The sequence below is a fragment of the Cupressus sempervirens genome, chromosome 9 (genome assembly GCF_028749045.1).
Source record: "Cupressus sempervirens isolate cs-2001-9-10 chromosome 9, ASM2874904v1, whole genome shotgun sequence".
Classification (NCBI taxonomy): domain Eukaryota; kingdom Viridiplantae; phylum Streptophyta; class Pinopsida; order Cupressales; family Cupressaceae; genus Cupressus; species Cupressus sempervirens.
In genome coordinates this window covers 482,886,250-482,908,657 of record NC_143126.1, presented here as the reverse complement: position 1 = coordinate 482,908,657, position 22,408 = coordinate 482,886,250, and the positions used below count along the sequence as shown (strand labels likewise).

Below are 22,408 nucleotides of genomic sequence, written 5' to 3'. Positions count from 1 at the left end.
TTTAAATAAACCATGGGTAATTGATAGTGGATCTTCTAGACATATAACGAGATACAAAGAAACACTAGACTCATTATCAAAGAAGGTTAATGATGAAGTTACCATTGGCGATAATTCAGCACACTCTGTTGAAGGAATTGGGAATTGTTCTTTGAAACTAAAATCAGGAAATACTCTTCTTCTTAAAGGTGTACTCTATGTACCAAGAATTAAAAGAAACCTAATCTCAATTACAGCACTTGAAGATGATGGGCACAATGTTGCATTCGTGGATGGCAAAGTGTTAACTTGGGCTAAGAACTCCTCCATCAAGAAAGCAAAGTTAATTGGTTAGAGAAAAGGATATTTGTATGAATTGAATACAAAATCTAGTCGATCTATTCAAGCCTTAGTTTATGAAGCTGCAAATATAAATGAAATATGGCACAGAAGATCGAGGCATCTAGATTTCAAAACTTTATCAACTATGGAAAAGATGGTTACTGGATTACCTAAACTAAATAGAAAACACCCAAGTATTTGCAAAGGGTGTGCTCTGGGTAAGAACACTAGAAGTCCCTTTCATGATGGTACTAGAAAAACAAATAATGTACTAGAATTAATTAATTCAGATTTATATGGACCTATGTTTGTTCCTTCTCTTGGAGGATTCTAGTATTATATCTTGTTCATAGATGATTTCTCTAGGAAATCATGGATTTACTTTTTTTAATGTAAAGAATCAGAAGAAATCCTTCAGAGATTTAAAGAATTCAAAACATTAACTGAAAACTTTTCAAGGCATAAAATTAAAACCCTTAGAACTGATAATGGAGGAGAATATACCTCAGACTTGTTTAAAAGGTTTTGTAAAGAATCAAGGAGTAAGAGGCAGTACACTGTTCCATATAATCCAAGAACAAAACAGGATAGCAAAAAGAAAGAATAGGACAATTATAAAAGTTGCTAGAGCTATGATTTTTGATCAAAATCTAGAATATTATCTTTGGGCAAAAGACTCTTGTACTGTTGTATATATTCGAAACAGAAGCCCTCACTCCTATCTTAAAGATAAAACTCCTAAAGAAGTATTTACTAAAGTAAAACCCAATATAAGTCATCTTAGAATTTTTGAGTGTCCTGTATATATTCATGTTCCAAAAGAAAAGATTACCAAGTTAAAACCCTTTGGGAGGAAAGGTATTTTTGTACCATATAGTGAAACATCTAAGGCATATAGGATTTTCATACATGGACAAAAAAGCATTGAACTTAGTAGGGATGTAATCTTTGAAGAAGATCTTGCATTCAAAAGGGCCATAAGTTTTGACGAACCTTCTCCTTTATCTAGTTCTGAAAGAAATAGTGAATCTAGGTCCCAAAGGGAGAACTTAGAAGAAATCGAAGATGAAATTCAAAATATGAATCTTGAAGAAAATTCAAAGAAAAGACAACTTTGGGTCATTAAAACAATTGAAACAGCTCAAGACTTTGTTGCACCTTCTAGAACAGTCAAAGAAAGCAAAAGACCTAAAAAATTCTCTAGTTATACAGCAAACATGAGTGATTTATCCAAAACAGAACCAACCAATCCTTCTTATGCTATTAAACATACAACTTGGAAAAAGGCTATGACAGAAGAATACCAATCTATTATGAAAAATGATGTTTGTGAAATTGTTCCAAGACCTAAAGGAAAATCTGTTGTTTCTTCCAAGTGGATATTTAAAATAAAGCATGTTGCTGACGATAGTGTTGAGAAGTATAAAGCCAAATTTGTAGCTAGAAGGGATTGATTATGAAGAAACCTTTGCTCCTGTTGCCAAATATACCTTTGTAAAAGCAGTCTTAGCAATTGCCGCATCAAAGGGATGGAACATACATCAGATGGATGTAAAAGCAGCATTCCTAAATGGAAAAATTTCAAAAGAAGCATATCTAGAGCAACCTGAAGGATTTGGAACTCATGATCCTAACAATTTTGTTTGCAGGCTCAAGAAAGCTCTCTATGGGCTTAAACAAGCTCCCAAGGCCTGGTATGAAAGAATTGATAAGTATCTCACCGGCTTAAGATTCTCCAAGAATGAAGCCGATCCAAATTTATATTATAAAAGAGATAAAAATGATATGGTAATTATGATACTGTATGTTGATGATTTACTAATAACAAGTGATGATCATCTCATAGATCAATGCAAGAAAGATCTAACTAGAGAATTCGAGATGAAAGATTTGGGACTCCATTACTTCCTAGGACTGGAAGTACGACAGAATTCTGACAGTATCATACTTAATCAAGGGAAGTATACATCAAACATTTTAAAGAGATTTGGAATGTGGAATTACAAACCTATGTCTTCTCCAATGAAGACTAATCTACATAAACTTAAGGAAGTAGCAGCAAAATCATCTTCCATAAGATTCTACTCTCTACAGACAAATGATTGGGTCTCTTATGTACTTAGTAAATACAAGACCGAATTTTTTCTATGCAGTTAATGCCTTAAGTCAATTTATGTGTGAACCAAAGGAGATTCACCTAGTTGCGGTTAAACACATTATGAGATACTTACAAGGCACTCTTAATTTTGGACTCAAATATGAGAAAGTTGCTTTAGACTTACATGGATTCACTGATTCAGATTGAGGTGGAAGTGTTAAAGACAAGAAAAGTACTTCAAGATATTGTTTCAATTTAGGATCAGCGATGATATCTTGGATATGCAGAAAGCAATATTCAGTAGCTCAGAGATCCACAGAAGCTGAATACATTATAACAGCGATGGCCTCTCGAGAAGCAGCCTGGTTGAGGAAGTTACTTGTGGGATTATTTGGGCAAGCCATGAATCTTACGATTATTCATTGTGATAATCAAAGTTCCATCAAGCTCTCAGTGAATCCAATTTTCCATGACAGGTCCAAGCATATTGAAATTCCTTACCATTATGTAAGAGATATGGTAGACAAGAATTCTGTAAAATTGGAATACATCTGCACTGCAGATCAGATAGCAGACATACTCACCAAACCTTTATCTAGAGTGAAGATAGAACATTTCAAGAGGAGACTTGGTATGGTTGAGTTGTAATCCATTTGTACTCTTTTGATTATTAATAAAATAATTTTATTTTGTCAGGCTATTGACTATTATGGACTCCACCATTTGTATTCATTATTTAAAGAGGTGACAATCTCTGAAATAATGAACACTTGTATAAAACGCATTATGAGAGATGACGATCTCTTAGATAATGTGCTAAAACAGTAGAGTTCTACTATAAGATCTAGATGAGTTCAAGATCATATTGTGATGTAGACATTACTATGTCTATGAGTCACAATTTAGATAAAGGAAGAATTTTGGTATTCTCTAGGTTTATCCTGTATTCTGGTAGATCTTAAACTCAGGATCTTGTTGTGATATAAATACCAGTTTCTATGGGTCACAACTTGGATAAATGAAGAAATTAAATTTCTCTTCAGATTTATCCTGTATCTTATCACTAGTAGCAGTGATTTGTCATATCACAGGTTTAGTAATATGACATTCTATTATGTGCTCTAAAATATCACATACTAAGAAGATTCAGACAGATATAGAGTATTAATTATTGCTTATACATCTGTATTGATGTTGCTAGATATAATATCTCTCTGTATGATTATCAAGTTAGGAGGAAGTGTTAAGTATATAACCTGATAATCTTCAGGTCTGGAAGTGCAGGTCGCATTTAATCTTCTCACTCTAATTGTCTACGAATGGCTTTATATACACTCCTTGCTTTCCTATTATGAGGAGGCAACTTTCCAGATTAATTTGGTATTAACACTAACCTAACACAATGTGTGTGTTAGTGACTTATTATAATTAAACCTGAAATCACTGATTCATGAGAAGGCATAATAAAGTCGACTAAGGAAAGGGACATGCCCTTTGAGGGTGACTTCTTTTGGTCTAGATATTTAGAGGGATGGTGATGCAGTTTTGATGGACACACAAACACAATTCAGTCTGCTCCTTCAAGCATCTATATCCAGCAATTTATAAATCAGAGATATTTTCAGTCAATATCATATCAAAGTAGATTATTCCTTCCTACATCGGCATTGGAGAAGTTCAGAAGTTCTGATTATAAATATAGGTGTCAAACTTCCTCAATATTCAGATTATTAGAAAACCATTCTTAGCAATTAAAGACTGAAATAGAAGTCTGATTCAAAGGGTACAGAATTTGCAGAATCTTTACAATCACTACTTCAGAAGATTAACACAATGAGGTGAATTTTGTAGAGGAAACACAACATTTACATGATATTTGTCACAAGTTTCAAATTATTCATTTCCATTTATCAGACCATTAAATTAAATTTTTTTGTGCATAAAACATCTGACCTCAATAGCTGGATTTGAGCCCCACCATTAATTTCATTTGTCTCTAAGTTAACAAGAAACCGATATAAGTAATTGGAAGGACAAAAAAAATTGGGACCCCATGTATGGCCAGTTTAAGATTCAGTAAAATCTGCTCATGTTTTGCCTGGAAGCAATAACAGCATAAATACAATGAACCTCTCCCACAAACATCTCAAAAATGTTGCTGGCATTTCAAGGGAAAGACCCGGTGGTTCTAAAGAATCTGAGAGATTTGTATGGGGAATAAGACCCAGGATGAGAACTGCAATTGAAGATTTGGATGCAGGGAAGATTCAGAAGAAACTGGAAGTTCGCTAAGCTTGTTCCTCAGTTAAGCTTTGGAATATAAAGGCCAACAACATAATACATACCAGCATTAATTATAGTCTCCGGTTCATCTCGATAATGCTCAATAATGGGTATCAAATCCTGCGACATTGTTTTCCACTTGCCAAGTTGTTTGAACACATCTCTTGTTTGTGGATGATCTCTGCGAAGAAATCGCTGCAAGTCCCTCAAATTCTCTGAACAGAATAAATGGAGAGTGAATCAAAAGAAAGCAGAAGACATTGAAAGCAATCCACGTAATTGATGTAACATGAATGAATAAATGAGATTTGTAAAGTTACATTAATTTCAAAGCTCAACAAAATATTTTTTTACATGTGCTTTTTCCTGACCATTGTTCAAAAATACTGAGTTCTCCCTACATTTTTTTTAGCAAAAAGGTATTTTATAAAGCTTATCCTTCATAGGATTCATTTTCTGTAGCAGAAAAGTATTTAATAAAGCTTTATCCTCCATGTAATTCACTCAAAATAATTTCATTTGTAGATTCCTAAAATTTTGAAAGATCGCTTTAAAATTCAATCTGCAATTGCTACAAGGTCTGGTAGATAACAACTGTTTGCAAATACTACAAATAATCCAAATAATGTATTGCTACTTCAAATCCCTTTTACAAACATTCTCAGATTTTCCAATAGCTCCCATTTCAGTTTTATTCTATTTAACGAGGGACTCAAAATTCTCTCCATCATTCTTTAAATACTTTACACAGGTGTAGAAATCATTTAAGTTAAATTTCTGCATAAGCACAGATGCAATATGTACACTTATATTTGCAGAGAAATCATTGCAAATCCATCAAATTCTTCATGCAAAGCGCCAAGATCTCTTAAATCTCAAATTCAACTAACTATGTGTCAGTAAAAGTTGACCTGCATATGTGAAATGCATTTGTTCTTATAGAGCATACACTGAATCAAAAAAAAATTGGTTTTGTGCATTTCTTTATTGTGGCAGAAAACATTTTATCAGTCTGTCCTCCATAAAATCTACTCAAGCGTGAAAACAATTTCATCTAGAGATTGTCAAACGTTGGAAGAACATTTTCAAATACAAGAAGTCCTCAGTAAAAGGTCTCCTATAGCATAGAACTGTTTGCAGGCAATTCAAATAGTTCAAATACTGATTTTGGCTGGAAATAAGAATCCCTTCCACAGACGTTGCTTAAATATTACATTTTGCCATGACTACCAATTTAGTTTTATTCTCCACTAAAGAAATCTAAAAGTTCACTGATCATTTTTTACTGCCTGGAACAGATGTACAAACCTTATTGAATATGAGATAAAATTCTATATAGAGAAAAATTGAAGTACGTACGCTCATAGTTCAAAATCTTGTTCTCTGCCACTTGAGGCAAAAAAAAACTTTTCTCAGCAAATATCGGAGATAAATCAGTAACTTCTCAGGAAAATATTGGGAATTTATAAAATGACTTTAATTTAATTTAAAATGCATTTTTTTTGCAAAATTCAATAAGGAGATGAATCTAATGAGTCAGTAAATGAGTAAACAAACAAAACAGGCTGATCTAGATATTATATAAATGCAATACATAACAAAATCTCATCCTCATGTGGAATGTTGATGGCTGACAGCCATAGTTAAAGACTCTGAAGTCTGCAGCAAACTAAAAATAGCAAATTGTCATTGTAAAAAGATAAACAAATACAAATGTCAAGTACAATATAAAATTAGTCTACATCTTCCTCTTCCCCTTCCCAGTAGCTTTAGTAAAAACTATGGGAGTGGGAAGGTGATGCAGGAGCATCTTGCATGGAAAAATTTAATAAATAAAAAATAAAAAATAAAAAAATAAAAAAAATAAAAAAAAATCTGGAGGAGAGAGAAAAGTGACGAAAATTAGAGGAGAAATAAATTTAAAAAATTTAAAAAAAGAAAAAGAACAAAAGAAAGGAAAAGGGGATTTCTATTTTCGAGGTGCATAGGTGGCATAATAGAAAAAATAAAAAATAAATGGTTGTCATTCCATTTATCGAGGTGTGTGGGAAGAATTCTAGAAAGTTATGAATATTGTAAAAAGTTTTAGAAGTTGTAGAAAGTTGTGGAAGATGTAGAAGGTTGTGGAAGTTGTAAAAGGTTGTGGAGGAATTCTAGAAGGTTGTGGATAAGTCATGCATGGGGTGGTAAGTGCCTATTTAAGCAAGGCATATGAGCATTTCTAAATCAAGCTCAAGAAGGAGCTCAAGAAATAGAAGCTCAAGGAGTAGCTTGAGGAGTAGAAGCTCAAGGGGAAGCTCGAGGAGTAGAAGCTTGAGAAGGAGAAGCTCTGGAAGGAAAGCTTAGAAAGGTAAAAGTTGTGGAAGGTGTGAAGGCTTCAAGGTGTGAAAGAGAAGGAAAAAGTGAAGAGTGAGTTTTCCTAAGTCTGTAGACAAAGCGCCGAATGTGAGGCAGTTTACAGCAAGATTGTGATGGACTTGTGAGTGTGTAGACAGAGCGCCGAATGTGAGGCAATTTACACTTGGATCTTGGATAAAGTTAGAGAAGAGCTAGTGGCTGCGGTTTAAAAAAAAAGAGGTTGCTTGGTGGCTTGCAAGTACAAGTTGAGATCTCAGAGGTTTCTACCAGAGTGTGGATCTGGGCTAGCTTGGGTTTGGATTGGATCTTGAGAGATCTTGTTGCATTCTTTGTCATGAGTTAGTAAGGGTGGTGTGGCCCTTTGTCAGTGGTATCAAAGCGTACCTTCTTCAGTGGTATCAGTGTGTACCTACGTTAGAAGGGGTCTTGCACTAGTAGTCCACTATGGCTGTGGTTGTAGTTGTCTCAATATCCATCCTAGATGTAGCTGGTGTTGTTACTAGCAATGACTCCTCATCTTCTATATCCTCATTCTCAGTGCCCTAAGTGTCCTCACTCTCACTGCCCCCCTCCTGAATGTCATCCAATCTCGGTGCAAAATCACTCTCTTTTGAATCGGTATTTTCTTCAAAAATCTCTTTGAATCCACTTGCAATAAATCTACAAGGCTTCCAATGACAATCTCTATCCACCAAACCCTTCTCCTCTCCTCCAAAGGCTGCAAATTTTAAAATGGGCCACTAAATGGTATCTCACTGGGCTGCTCGTGAGATTTTTCCAACTCTACATAAGTATGCCACTTCTCGGCGATATATTGCCAACTTCTCGGCTCAGCTGAGATTTTGGCGCGAAAAACTTGTATTTTCTTGCCACTCCAAACTTCTCACGAGAAGTTGATTTATCGGCCACTTATAGGCACTATTTTGAACTATGCGTACATTTATGTCAAAAATGCAAGTTTATGTTCCCTTCTTGGATTGAAATAATTAATAATATTTTTTGAGAGAGGCCACAAAATTTCTAATTCAAGGGGCAACTTAAATAATATTATTAAAAAAAATTAAAAATTAAAAAATTAAAATAAAAGGTATGTTTTTAAATACTAAAGATTAATAACTACATTTTTCTATATGAAAAAAAAATGTTTAATTTTAAGTTGGTATTTGGGGGATGAATTTGAACATTTTAAATAAAATATATTTATCGGGAGAAAATTAATGATACAATTTGTTGAAATTTAATGCCCCAATAGTTAAGAATTAGAATAGTAATTAAATAAGATCTACAGACCTGATTGAGTTAGCTGTCAACAATCTCTAGTGCACTGTCAATCAGTTCTAGCTCGATGTCAATCATATTTAGTTTGTTGTCTAATATCATAATTATGGATCTTCATTAAACTCAGATAAGTATACACATTTGTATTCTCCAATGATAAATTATAAGCCATGAGTAATTCTTTTTTTATATTTAATTTTGTCGTTGTGTTTTTCCTTTAATACAATATCTTTTGATAAGTAGGAGATATCTTCCACAGCAAGTCAAATTGTGATATTGGTATCAGGATTTAACTGTGTAGTTTTAGAGTCAAACTCAAAGACCCATCTTTCAAGAGTAGTGATTCGCATAAATCAATCTCTCATGAGAATAAATGGAACACTTAGCACTCATTGGATCTAGGCAATGCTCACAGAGGTCACCCATCCCAGTACTACTCCAGCTTGAGTGCACTTAACTACGGAGTTTCCTCCATGGTTGAATCCACTCTGCTTGCAACCCCATTTGCAAAACCTTCACCAATTCTTGTACCTTATGAATCATTCATTAGAAAGCCCTTAAGCTCGCCAATTAATAAGTAGGAAATATTTTTCACAGCACGTCAAATTGTGATATTGCTATCAAGATTAAACTATGCAGTTTTTTAGTCAAACTCATTGACACATGTTTCATGAGTAGTGAATCACACAAATCCATCTCTCATGAGAATAAATGGAACACTTAGCACTCATTTGGTCCAGGTTATGCTCACAGATATCTCTGTTTTTTATATTGTATCAAAAATATCTTCTTGTTAAAAAAAAAAATTGTGTGCGCTTTGAGAAGACCCTCTGTGCTGCCGGAATAAGAAAAGAAAAAGCAACCAAGAGGATGAGGCCTACAGAAGAACCACCAAATATTGATGGAAATGATAATTTCATTGAGGGTGGGGCACTTGTTTTATTTTGAATACAACAAAGGATGCAGTAATAGTTAAATGCTCAATAGTGTGAGGTGCTAACAAATTCGAGAAACTATAGCTCATTGGGGTTATAAGACATACATGTGAAGATTGGTGTCCAATAGTTCAAGGGAGATTTGAGATCTGCAAGTTCAACATTATACCTTTACGATGGTGATGAGACATTTAGACATTTTATATGCAAATGGTGTCCAATGATGTTGGGGACCTAGATGATAGTTATGTGACTATACGTGCAGTTGGGGAGTAGCTTGAAGAATTATTGCTGATTCAATAATCGTTTTCAAAGAATAACCTTTACATAGTGTATTTCCTATGATTTTATGTTGTATGTCAATTTTATGTTGTAGCATTAAGAAGAAGTGTTATAATTTAATACTCCAGCGCTGAAGAGTTAATAGGAGTTAAATAAGTTTTGCAGATCTATTTGAGTCAGTTGTCAAAAGTCTCTAGTTGAATGTCAATCAACTCCAGCTAGTTGTCAATCAGATCTAGTTTTTTGCCATTTCTATTAGCATAATTACAGGATACTGTTGAAGTTAGATGAGTCTATATATTTATATTCTCCAATGATAAATTATAATCCATGAGTTCTTCTTTTGCTTTATATTTACTTCTCTTGTATTTTTTTCCTTGGTATAATTGCTCTGTTTTTAATAAAATTTTGAAAAATGATGGCAATGAGTAGAAGAGCATTGGTAAAACAAGAAGCAACTTGAGGGCTTCCCCAAGTATGTGTGGCAGATCCACAGCTTGAGCTGACTCTATGGCAGTTTATGTGGCTTTTGGGAGTTTCATGGTTTCTACCGGAGCTTGCTTTTTACAAATTTGAAATGTTTTATTTGTTGTTATTGAGTTTCCTTCTTGTTTTTCCCCTTTGATCTCTTATTTTCCCTCATCTTTTTCTCTTTTGGTTATTCCCATTGGCAGAGATCATGAAGGCTTTTGGAATTTTGTCTTCCAAAAATATTCATAATAGGGATACATACTCTTCTTCCCAACATCTTAATACTATTCATTTTTTTGTTGCATGCAATTGAAGAATTCCCTTTCGATGCAGCATGTGAGGCCTTGTCTGAGACCCAATGAACACCTAGCAAAAAGAAAAGATCAGACTACCCTGGTGGTTAATCCAAAAGGATGATATTTTATATTTAACTAAGCATGCACAAACTTGCAAATTCATGGAAATTTGTGTTTCCTTCCCTTTCTTAGAGGCTTATGCCAAAAGGAATTGGAATGCGAAAGGAGATTGGAAATGATTAGGATTGTGAATGGAAACATTTTCATAGTTTTTGCTCAAGTGGCAGATCACAATTCAGTTTTTGAAGCAGTCCCCTACTTTCATAATCAAGTGATTCTATTTATCAAACCCAAGCATATAGGATTTGACCTTATAGAGGAACTCTTGTCCTAGACTTCTATTTGGATCTGCCTTCCTAGGCTTCTAATGAAACTTTGACAAGAGGATATCTTGCAATCAATAATCATTGTTATTAAGAAACCTTTCTATTCTTCTCACCACACTTTAGACAAGAAGATTGCAAGTTTTGCTCATCTCTATGTAGAATTGAATCTAAATAATCAACTTCCTAAATCAGTTGACAAAATTGGGATTACAAATTGGATTTGTAAAGTTGATCATAACATATTATACTTTAGTTGTCAGGTGTGTCATGAGTGTGGATATTTGCAAAGCAATCTTCTCCCGAGACACTAAAAACAACATAAAGACAAAGCAAAAGGCCCCAACCCCTCAACACTCTCTGGAGACACTGAAAACCAACTTGAAGATGAAGCAAAAAACCCCAATCCAAGCTAAGAACCTAAGTACAAATGGATTTGTTCCTTTAAATCTCATTCAAAAGGATGTTTATAATCATCAACATAAGGATGCTACTAAAGGAGTTTCTGCCAAAAGATTTGATGTTCTTTAAAGCATTGAGGACATGATTACTATAGAACAAGAAAAAACTATGACCAGTCAAGATATGCTTCAGCCTAGCTCAAGTAACATTTGAAATCCTTCTAGTTTATTTCCTACTCTAGGAACACAAATACCAAAAAATAAAAGCAAAGACTCCTATTAATAGTCACATTGAAAAAGATGCTAAAGAAAGGGAAGATTGAAAATGCATGAAATAGACATAGATGCTAACCCTTTAAAATTGATACAAATGGAGTCAAGGGGAGTTAATGAGGTCTCAAATATTATGCACAATCTAGGGTCAAAAGATAAAGTGGGGGGTGGGGGAAGGTCCACTTTTATTAAGATTTCAACGGAAAAAAAAAACAAGTAAGGGGGTTCTAAAAAAATCTCAAAAGCAAGAAGGAAAAAGGGTTTGAAAAATGTTGAATTGATAGGGGAGCCATTGGTACACTCAAGTGTCATTAAGACAATTGACACTCAGTCCTCTAACCCCAAAATGATTGTGATATCTTGTAATGCAAGCAATTTGAATAGAATTCATTGTCAAAAAAGCTGCTCGTGATCTTATCCAAGAATATATACCGAATATTGTTTTCATTCAAGAAATGAAGTTGTCTGTAGAAGATATGATTGGATATTACCCTAAGATCTAGAAAGATGATAAGATCTTTTGTATCAGAGCATCAATAATGCTCAAGACAAGGCTTGTCTTGGAACACTCATAGCGTTATTCCTTCTTGGCACTTGGGGGGGCAAAAATTCCATGTTGATGGTGGCTTCTTATTTTGATTTTGGTGAGACTATCCTTCACACTAACATATACAAACCTCCAAATTTCCCACGTAAGGTTTTCGATTAGACACATATTAGATTTAATTGCTCTTTAGACTGTCCTTTCCCTTCGACAAAGGATTTTGATGCAATCAATTATTTGAATGAAAAAAAAGGCGATGATCATCTTTGACCATCCTCTATTTTACCATAAGAAAAATACTTATTACAAAATGCAGAAATGAATCAATTTCATTACGATATGACAGATTTTTTTTATCTTTGATCATTACACTAGTAATCAATGGGCATAATCTTCTAAGATTTTGGATTAGAATGGATCTGATTACTAGCCAATCACGTTCTCTTCCTCAAATTTTTTCCTTCAAAACACTCTCTTTTCAAGTTCCAACTCATGGGCTTAGAGATCCAAAAATATTCATGCTCTTGGAAAGTTGGTGGTCTAAGGATGATCCTGCTTTTGGAACTGCCATGTACTCCTTCCAAGAGGCTTCAATTTGTCTAGTACAAACTCAAGAGGTGGAATAAAATTTCTTTTGTAAAAAAAAATTCAAACAAAATCTTTGTTCCGAGAGAGGCTAGAGCAAATCACTTTCTAAATTAAGCAAGAGAGTATGACTAAAGAACTCTTGAAGGGGGAAACCATTTGTCCCAAGGACCTAGCAAAATGGAAGCTTTGAAAAGATTTTCTTAAAAACAAAAATCCAAGGTAAATTGTTTACAAGAGCACTTATTTTTCTCATAATTTTGTGAAAGAATGATAAGGTGGTAATGTAATTGCTTCATTCTCTGACACATGGTGTACTATTATTCTCTTTCCAAAATATATCCAAGGAAGTTGCCAAGCATTTTTCTTCTTTGTTTACTGAATAGGATCCACAAAAGAAAAGATCTATCCTTGATTCCATTCCTTCTTTGGTGTCAACGGAGGTTTACAAATTCTCCCTAGCTACCACTCCCATGTAAGATTTGGAAAAAGTGGTGTTCCAAATGAAGAATGTGAAGGCTGCTAAACATGATGGTTTCTCTATAGAGTTCTTTCAAACCTTCTAGGAGATTCTGAAAACTAACTTATTGAAAATGATTAGAGAATTCAAAAAAATAAGCAATGCTTAAACCTATCAACACCACTTTTTATGGCTTTAATCCCTAGGAAGAAAGGAGCACCTTTGTTGGATTTCATTTCTCCTATTTACCTCAGCAATGTTACCTGCAATTTGGCAGATTCGTTGAGATTGTGGTTGCAACCAAGGGCATTGATTCTATGTCCCCTTTAAAGGCAAAGGTTATGTTCATTAAGCTAGACATGTTCAATGTCTATAAGGGTTATATCATCTTTCATTCATAAGATTTTAGCTGCTTTTGGATATAGCTCAAAATGGATGGCCTGAGTCATGAGTTGTGTGTCCTTGACATCATTTTCTACTCTTATTTACAGTATTTCATTAACTCATTTTTATGCTTCTAGAGGACTTTGACAACGAGGTTCTCTTTCTCCCTATATGTTTATTTTGATGATTGAAAGTTTAGGTAGATTGTTGCAGCATTATAAAATGAAAGGGCCTATTTAAGGTTGGTCCTATGCTCAAAATATTGGTTCACAAGTCCATTTGCAATCTATTGATGATACTGCCTTGATAGGTATGGACAAACTTGACAAGGCAATCAACAATACGAAAGTGTCGGATATCTACTTATCTACTTCAAGCCAAAAATCTAATGAAGACCCTACTAGAATTTTCTTCTTCAATATTCTAGAGGCTATCCAACAAAGAATTACAACTGTTTTTCAATTTCAAATTGGAGTCTACCTATGGATTATTTGGGAATACCCCTCTCAATAGAGATATATAGAAAAAGGATTATATCAAGGTTAGGCATTGGATCTTTTAATGGCTATTGTTTGTTGGCAATGTGACTCTTCTTAAATTTGATCTCCAATCTTTACCTATTTACAAATTTTTGACATAGCTAATCTGAAGAGTTTTGTAAAAGAGTTCAATGCTCTTTCTAGGAAATTTCTTTGGATTCTCACAAATGGACTCTTGTGAGCTAGGACCTAATTTGCAGATCCAAGAAAGCAAAAGGTCTTGGTCTTTGTCAATCTAGGCCAATCTAACACAAGTTATTTAGAGATGGTATAAGCCTTCTAAGCAACCTTAAGCCAAAATCCTCAATTTAAAATTACTTGGGAAGGGTGGCAGATTGAAACATTCCACAGATAGATTTAAGTGGGAAACGCTAAAGCATTTGGATTGCTATCAAGAAAGGAGCTTTACTTATTAAGCAAGATTTGTCATGAGTCATTGATAAATGCGATAATAGCTTATTTTAGGACAACTCTTTATTTCTTCTTTCCCTCATCTTTAGCATTTTTGTGACATCTTTGTGGAGGTTGGATGGTTCAAGGTGGTTGACTTTAAGTACAATCATAACATGAGGAGATCCTTCCTTCATGGTTGGAAGGAACCTAAATACTATCCTAGAGGAGGTTCTACTAAGGACAAGGATTCCCTTGCATCAATTTTCGTTTCAAGACCTTGTAATTTATTGGAAGGCCCTAATAATATAGCTTCATGTCACAATCCCAAGGGTGACTACTCTTGGTTATTGTTCTCTAGAACAACAAAAAGAAAGGTATGTTGAGTGCCTCAAGTGGAAAATAATTGGCTAGCCTAGGTGCAACTTTTTATGTGGTTGGCTTCTCATGATAAATGTCCTTCCTAGAAAACATCAAAAATAGAGATTTTTATGAGCCCTCAATCTATTTTCTTTGCAAAGCTAATGAAGAACGACCGAAATGCCTATTCTTCCAATGTTCTTTCTCTAGGGAGTTGAAGAATCTTATAGCAACTCTAGCTAAGTTAAGGAATACTTTGGACCAACCTCCCACTTCAATTCATTTCCTTGTGGTTGCTTGGGGTATTGGTCCCTCTTTTACTCTTTCACAAATATGGTTGAAAAGAAATCATCCTAATACCAATAGCTACAAAATGGAGTTATTCAAGTCCAACATAAAATCAAGGGTATGCTCAACTAAACTATTGTGACTGAGTTGTGTTAAGAGCTATCTTACCTTATCTGACCTATGAATAGTTAAACTCCTAGAAGTATCATTTTCTTGTACCTCTCAAGCTGCATCTAACTCTATAATCGTCAAAAGGGTAAATCATTCATTCAAGCACACAGACGCATCCTTTGTGTGATTTTCTTAAAATCACCATGCATAGGTCCTCAACTAGTAACTTAGATCTTATGGGGATAGGTGGTACTACCTGTGATAATACAAGCTCCATTCAATTTTTATTGTTTTCCTACTAGGGTACTCATTCTAACAATCAAATGGAAGCCTAGGCTATTCTCTTTGGCCTTGAAAGAGCTTTTGAATTATGAAGGACAAAAATTAAATGTGAGATTGACTCGATGATATTAGTATCCCTTCTGAACAATAGAAGTTTTCAATATTCCTCTTGGAGGTCAGCCCTAGTGACTAAGCAAATTATTTGTTTGACCACAAAATATTAAGTTGTATTATTTGTCAATGTTCCTAGAGAACAATACAATATTGTTGGTTTATTAACTAAATGGGTCTGAGAAGAAGTGTGAGGTTGAAATGTGAAAAAATGGAGGGATATTCGTATCAATCAAAATAAGTCTTAATTGCTTCTTAAATTTCTAAAAGAGCACCAAAGATATCAACTAATAAATACCATAATGGTGATAGAAGGGTTATCCTAGAGCTACTATTGTTCAAATTTTGTGAGATGATTTTCTATCAAGCCTTTTAATATGTTGGAAACAAGATCCTAGGCCTATGGATGCAACCTAAGATCTCAAATCTCTATGGCATATCGTTGGAATCACAAATAGCTTCAACTACAAGTATAATCCTAACAAAATAGTTGAACATGTGGTTTATGATTCCTTTGTTGCGGTGGATTTTGAAATTGTGAACTGTGTGTGAATGAACTAGATTAAGTAATACAAAAACAATGACTTTCAATAATAGCAATGAAATACATAACTAAAAACCAATGCAATAAGCCGAATCTAGAAATGACACGTGTAAAGGAACCTATAGTTACAATATAAAATTGAAAGTGTTGGGCAACTGTGTTACGCGCCCTACTCTCGAGGTCGTCCAAAATGATTGGAAGGTTAAGTAATGCAATCAAGAGATCTTGTAGGCTTATCTACTAAAAAAATAGTTAAAAAGTGTCAAACATGAATGTTGGGAACCCTAACTTGGCGTTTCTACCTATTTGAAATCTAGAAATGTCTATCACAGTTTGTTTTGTAGTTTTGTCACCTCCTTTGTTGTTGGATTTGAACCTACACACAAAAAAAGGGCTATAATGGTTGTGTTGTATAATGCCTCGCTTAATTCAAACCTTGTTTGTGTTCCCACTTCCACAACAACTATGATGATATAAAAGGGGTATTATATTTAGAAGGGCAATAATGGACATGGTGAAATGAAATAAGGATACCTTAGGTAAGAAACCCTCTCGGGCAATTTTACATAAAGGTGATGATATATTTCTCTTTGGACAAATCCTATAATACTTACTACAATAACACAATAACATAACATTATCAACCATGAAATCATACTTGAATGTTAGTTGTTATGGCTTGTAGCTCAAAGTGCTCAAATCTAGAATGCTTGTTGGATCATTATTTGGAAACTCGTAAAATCTCACGACATTATGAACGATAAAAGATTGTATTATAAAGAGTTTATTAGACCGACGTAAATGGTCAAGTATATAGAAAATCGAACAGAATTGAGATTTAGAAGGCCAACACTAGTAATGGCGAGAATTTTGAAGGATTTTAGCAAGAGAAGTGTGTTGGCCACCCTAATCCCACCAAAATAGGGCCTCCAAAAGGAAGTTGTTAATGTCAAAACTTGCAATGTTAAATCAATTCCTAGTTTGAATATTTGACAATAATTAAATTGTAGGATTACTAATTGAATTATACAGTAGGATAGGGCCCAAATAAGCTTAAAATGATCTACAAAAAGGTAAACTTAAGTAGGGACCTATTAATGTAAGTTTTGTGACCACTCTAACATGCATGATAAAACACTTAGTATTCTACGATGAAACACCAAATATATCATCCTTTGTTGAACAAAGACACCACATATACTAAAGATTGCCAAAAAGACCATAGAGGCAACTTCAAGGTTCCTATTCTTGTTGGACACAACTCAATTTTATGATGTGGCTTTTTGGTAACCACATGGGGGTTCATGTTATTCATTTAATGGGAAATCAACTTTTCAAATGTGAATGATTTGGCATTGATGTTCTTCAACTACTTCTAATGAAATAAATTGCAAAAGTTAAGGGGTTTAGGAATCTAATCTAACTATGGCAATGTAAGAGACTATTGATAGTGAGCTGAGACTAAACCAGTCCTTGCTTCACAATCAACTTCACACAGGAGAGTAACATAAGGATGCACTTTCCTATTGTCAACACTCATTCAAATACCCAAGTAGGGTGCAATCCAAATGAACATTTCCAATTGAAGTGAAGTGCTTGCAATTAGTTTAGACCAAAATTACATTGTTATTTGCAACCAACAAGTACCAAAAGGTATGAACATAAGTTTCACCATTATTCACCAACAACAATATATTTCATTCATCTAAACAACTACTTCTACATAACAAATAAAGTTTTGATTCAAGTGAAGAAGTGTACAAACCATGCAATACTCCAAGATAATACAAGTAATCCACGATAAAAACAACAATGAATCTACAACACTAGAGCAACAATTTCTTTAAGTTTCTCCTACTCTACTCTAACTCGTCTAATCCAACTCTTCTAGAAATGAGAAGGCTTTCCCTTCAATAGCCCTAATACAACTATTAACTACAAGCATTAGACACTTATGTAAGTACATAGAAGCACCACATTGTGGGCAAATACAATGTTTTTATGAACCAATGAGAAAATAGGTTAGGTAGAGATATTAGGTAGAAGTCGTGTGTACACATGGAATGATAGGATTGGATAAACTTTGACATGAAACTGGAATTTTCTGATTGGTTGAAGATGAGTGGGCACCATGCCAACATGCTTATCTTGTAAACTTCATCAATTGCAATTCTCTGTCATTATAAATAAGTCTCTGCAAGTCTAGCTTTACAGTAATGGCTTAAGAAAAGGGGTCAATAAACCCCAAAGAAGGAATGATGAAAAAAATTCTTAAAATATAAAATTTATATCCGGATATTAGACATTCACTCCAATAGCTAGAGCCTCAGTCTTTTCTGGAAGCTACCCTCTTATTTAGGTATATTGATTTATTGTTAAATCAAACATCATGTACTTCAAGAATAGGTGGATTAGCAAAGAATCTTTACTCTAAAGCTTGATCATGAGGTCAATCCCACAGAAGGACACAAAACAATTAGGTAAATGGAAAGAAATCTATCTATGGATTTCCACATGGGGGTTTTATAAGGCAATTTGTGGAATATAGGGTTCAAGAGTAGGGGGATTGACAAATATTTGGTTTATGCCAAAGCTTGGTCACAAGGTCAATATTAGAATTACAATATTTTTTATAAAGTAAATTGAAGATTTTTCCTTGCTCAGTCATGAGGTCAAATCCAAAGGTACTACATTTGAACAATATATAAGGTAAATAGATGGTAATTCCCTTGTGGGCTTCAAATATAAGTTTCACTATGATAAAATCATACAATAAGACTAGAATATCCAAAGTTTCAATTCCTATGAAAACAACTAACCTTGTTATCTACAATGAGGGAGGCTTTTACACCAAGTTAATTTGTCATAATACTGCTGAATCATACATCCTACACTATGTAAGTAGGTGAATTGGCAAATATTTTTTCTATGTTCCAAATCGAGTATCCTAGTATACAAATTGAAAGAAAACTTGATGTATTACTTGATGTAGGTTTCCATAAGGGAGTTTCATAAGCCAATTTGGCCTTTAACTTGGCAACAACCAAAAAATGTAACTTTTACTTTTACCTTCTTTACATTTGAAGGAAGTGAAACTAAAATTATCTCCTCGCCAAGATTGTCACACACACATCTAGCATCTGACTTGGCCAAGACATAAAAATAAGATCTACCTCTTTTATATTTAAAAGAACAAACTGAAGAATCTTCTTACCGAGACTATCATACACCAATCTGGTGCCTGGCTTGCCCAAGGCCTAAAAAAATTCAAACCTCAAATCAACCCTTGCCTTGACTCTTTTGTGTTATAAAAACTCTTTACAAACTTGTCTGGCTACAATGCAACCAAGAAAACAATCTGACTTATACATTAAGTACATGCGAAGAAATTCCCAAGACTTCACCAAGTAAAGTCTGATATGCCAGTCTATTGTCCTCGTTCACCATGCTTGATGATGACTTTTTCACTTGACCTTTTTACAGCTTCAAAAACGACAAATCAAAAACAAAATTCTTACCAATACAATTATCGCTTTTAATGTAACCATTTCGTCTTCCATTGGCATCTTCAGATGCACATCCAAGCCCTGCGCATACCACTGACAACCCCTCCAGGTCCATCTTAATAAGATCCTCCACCGCTCAACTTTAAGAGACCAACTGTTCCAATTCCTCTGGCTCAACGTATCAGTTAAAAAAAAATTAATGTTAGAAAAAGTAATAGTGTACATGGAGTAAAAAGAAGCTATGTGATAAATTAAAGATATTTAAGGCTAAAACAACAAATAAAGATTGTTTATTGACAGTAAAACAGCAGCAAAATATTTCCAATTCATTTGGTTTTGTCGTAATTAGTCTTTAAAGATTTTTTAGAATTACCCCTAAAGTCAAAAAAAAATCAAATGGAATGAGCCCAAACCGTAAATCAAACGGTAAAATATCACATTCACATCTGGATATAGAATCTAATCAGAAAAACAACCCTTGAAACTAAAAACGCAGATCAAGATAACCTGTAAACAATAAATGTAGACTCAAATCTTGAAGTACATCCAATTGTGCGGTAAATAACATTTCGGACTCTGCTGAAAGCGTATTTAATAAAAGTGGGCAATGCAAAATCCCATGCACTTTGAACTGCGCGGTATTTTATCAAAATAGGACTGAAAATTCGGCAGGTGCTTCTGAATTATTTCTGGTGTATTTTATTGAAATGTGCAAAGAAATACCTTAGAATAAGATCATTCGACGCAGAGTGTAGAACTCCGGCGGGATTTGAGGGTTGATCTGAAACCTCTGAAAATGGCGGTAATGGTTGCTCCCCGGGAATAATGTTGTAGAGAAGGTTTTGTTGAGTTTCCCGCGCAACAAAAAATCCCCCGACCCTTTGGTAATTAGAATTTTAAGATGAAGTAGGGGTTGAAGTGGTATTGATAGAATGGTGCAATTGAGAACTTTTATATCCATGTTAATTTTTTTTCAGTTTTGTTTATTGGGAGAGTAATAATAAATATAGGATAAAATGTTATAATCTTATGTAAAAGATAATTTTTTCCTTTATTTTTTAAAATTTCATCTATATTTTTTTAATTAGTTAATACAAATAGCATTTATTATATGAGATATTAGAATATTTATTTTTATATAGATTTTAAGATTATCTTATATTAGAAATATGTTTTATGTCTCTAGGCTTGATTCTTCACATTAAGTCTATCCTCTGGCACTTCTAATAATTCAAATTCAAATCTGACTAGCTTGTGATTGTAGTAATTGTTATGAGCGAACTAAATATAGGCTTATATGGATTGTATGTGTATTGGCAATTAAAGGCATTTGTTGCATATCCTCCAATATCTAAATATACTATGTTCTTCTTAGGAGAAACAATTATTAGATCATTTAGTGTGCACAAAAAAGAATCAAGATATACACATTCGCTCTAGAAAATGTACAACAAAAGCTTCTTATTTTTTGTTGGCAAAATTATATAGTCAATTCTCTTTAAAAGGCTTGACCTAAGAATACTTCTCTACTAATAATTCAATAGCCTTCTTAAATTATTTATAAATACCATGAGTTCAAATAGTAGAGCAAATGATAAAAAATTTGAAAATATGCATACAATAGAAGTGCAAAACCAAAGATGTCAAATTTTTGTGCTAGAAAACAACTATTAAGAGCAAAAGTAATCTAAAGTTACAAATTTAACCCAGGTAGAAACATATCTTATCCAAAATCTAAAGTGGCACATTGAGATAGAGGTTTTATTCCCAAGTCCACAACATTCTAAAATGGTAAATATTCTTTAGAACCACTCATCTTTAGTCTGCAAGCTAAGTATTTGTTCTTAATTGTTAATCTAGTTTAATTTTTGTTTGTGTTTGTGCATTTCATTATGTCAAGCTAGATTATATTTAGGGAATGTTTGTTTGCATTTACATTTTTATTAAGCCCCTCTAATTTACACCCTCAGGATTTCACTCCACGTTTTGTACCTTTATTACAAGAATTTTAAATTGTGTGTTCTTATTATAATATCATTGTTTAGGTCTTTCATGGGGTTTATGAGTTAAGTTGTACCATACTATTGACATATCACTACAACATTTGGGGTCAAATTTTGACGGTAATTTGCGACAGCGGTCTAATTTGTGGTGATTCTTATTTTATTTTATTTGCAATTTTCCCCGATGTCGTTACAATATTGACATAAGCATTGTAATTGCAACGCTCACGTAAGTATAAACAAACAAAATATATATATATATGTATATATGTGACATAAATCATTCCCCATTTGTTTTGATTGTGGAGAGTTGCACGTGAAAGAAGGTGGAGAGCTTCGAACGAGGGTGGAGAGCTTTGAATGTCATTGTGCCATTATGTTTGGTGCATTTCATTCATGTGATATATCTTTGCATTTTATTGTCATGCCCTTGCTCTGCGATTTCGTTGATGTGATCTTTGCATTTTGTTGTCGTGTCTTTGATCTGCAATCTGGTTGTCGTGCCCTTATGATCTCTATGCTTCGTTGCTTTGTGATCTAGTTGTCGTGTCCTTGTCATCTATGTGTTTCATTGTCATGCCCTTGCTCTGTGATTTTATTTTTATGTCGTGCCCTTGCTCTACGATTTTGTTGTCGTTTGTGTCTTTGCTCTGTGATTTCATTGCCATGCCCTAGCTTTGCGATTTTCTTCAAGAGTATGTAAATGTTGGTTTTTTTTCCTTCTAAATAAGTATCTCTTTATATCTCCTTATGAACATGTATATTTAGAGATCTTTTTTAAGGTTCTTATTACATCTGAGCACAACCAAAAATTTGATCCAACTGCATACATTGTAACGCTTTGCCAAGGGATCCAAAAGAACTAACCTAAAGTTTTACTGAGTTTGCCAAACTTTTTTTTTTTCAAGGAAAGAATAATATA

General features: G+C 33.9%; 1 protein-coding gene across 3 annotated transcripts in view; it reads right to left on the bottom strand.

Moving 5' to 3' along the window:
• Window positions 1-20,406, bottom strand: part of ATIM (timeless family protein) — a 64,998-nt gene extending 44,592 nt beyond the window's left edge. For all 3 annotated transcript variants that reach the window (XM_089800670.1, XM_089800671.1, XM_089800669.1), the window contains exons 1-3: window positions 20,207-20,406; window positions 19,496-19,651; window positions 4,765-4,917 (exon numbers count right to left, since the gene is read on the bottom strand). In XM_089800670.1, the coding sequence (XP_089656796.1) occupies window positions 4,765-4,917; window positions 19,496-19,598 (256 nt within the window). In that variant the 5' untranslated portion in view covers window positions 19,599-19,651; window positions 20,207-20,406. The remainder of the gene's footprint in view (window positions 1-4,764; window positions 4,918-19,495; window positions 19,652-20,206) is intronic.
• Window positions 20,407-22,408: the final 2,002 nt, after the last annotated feature.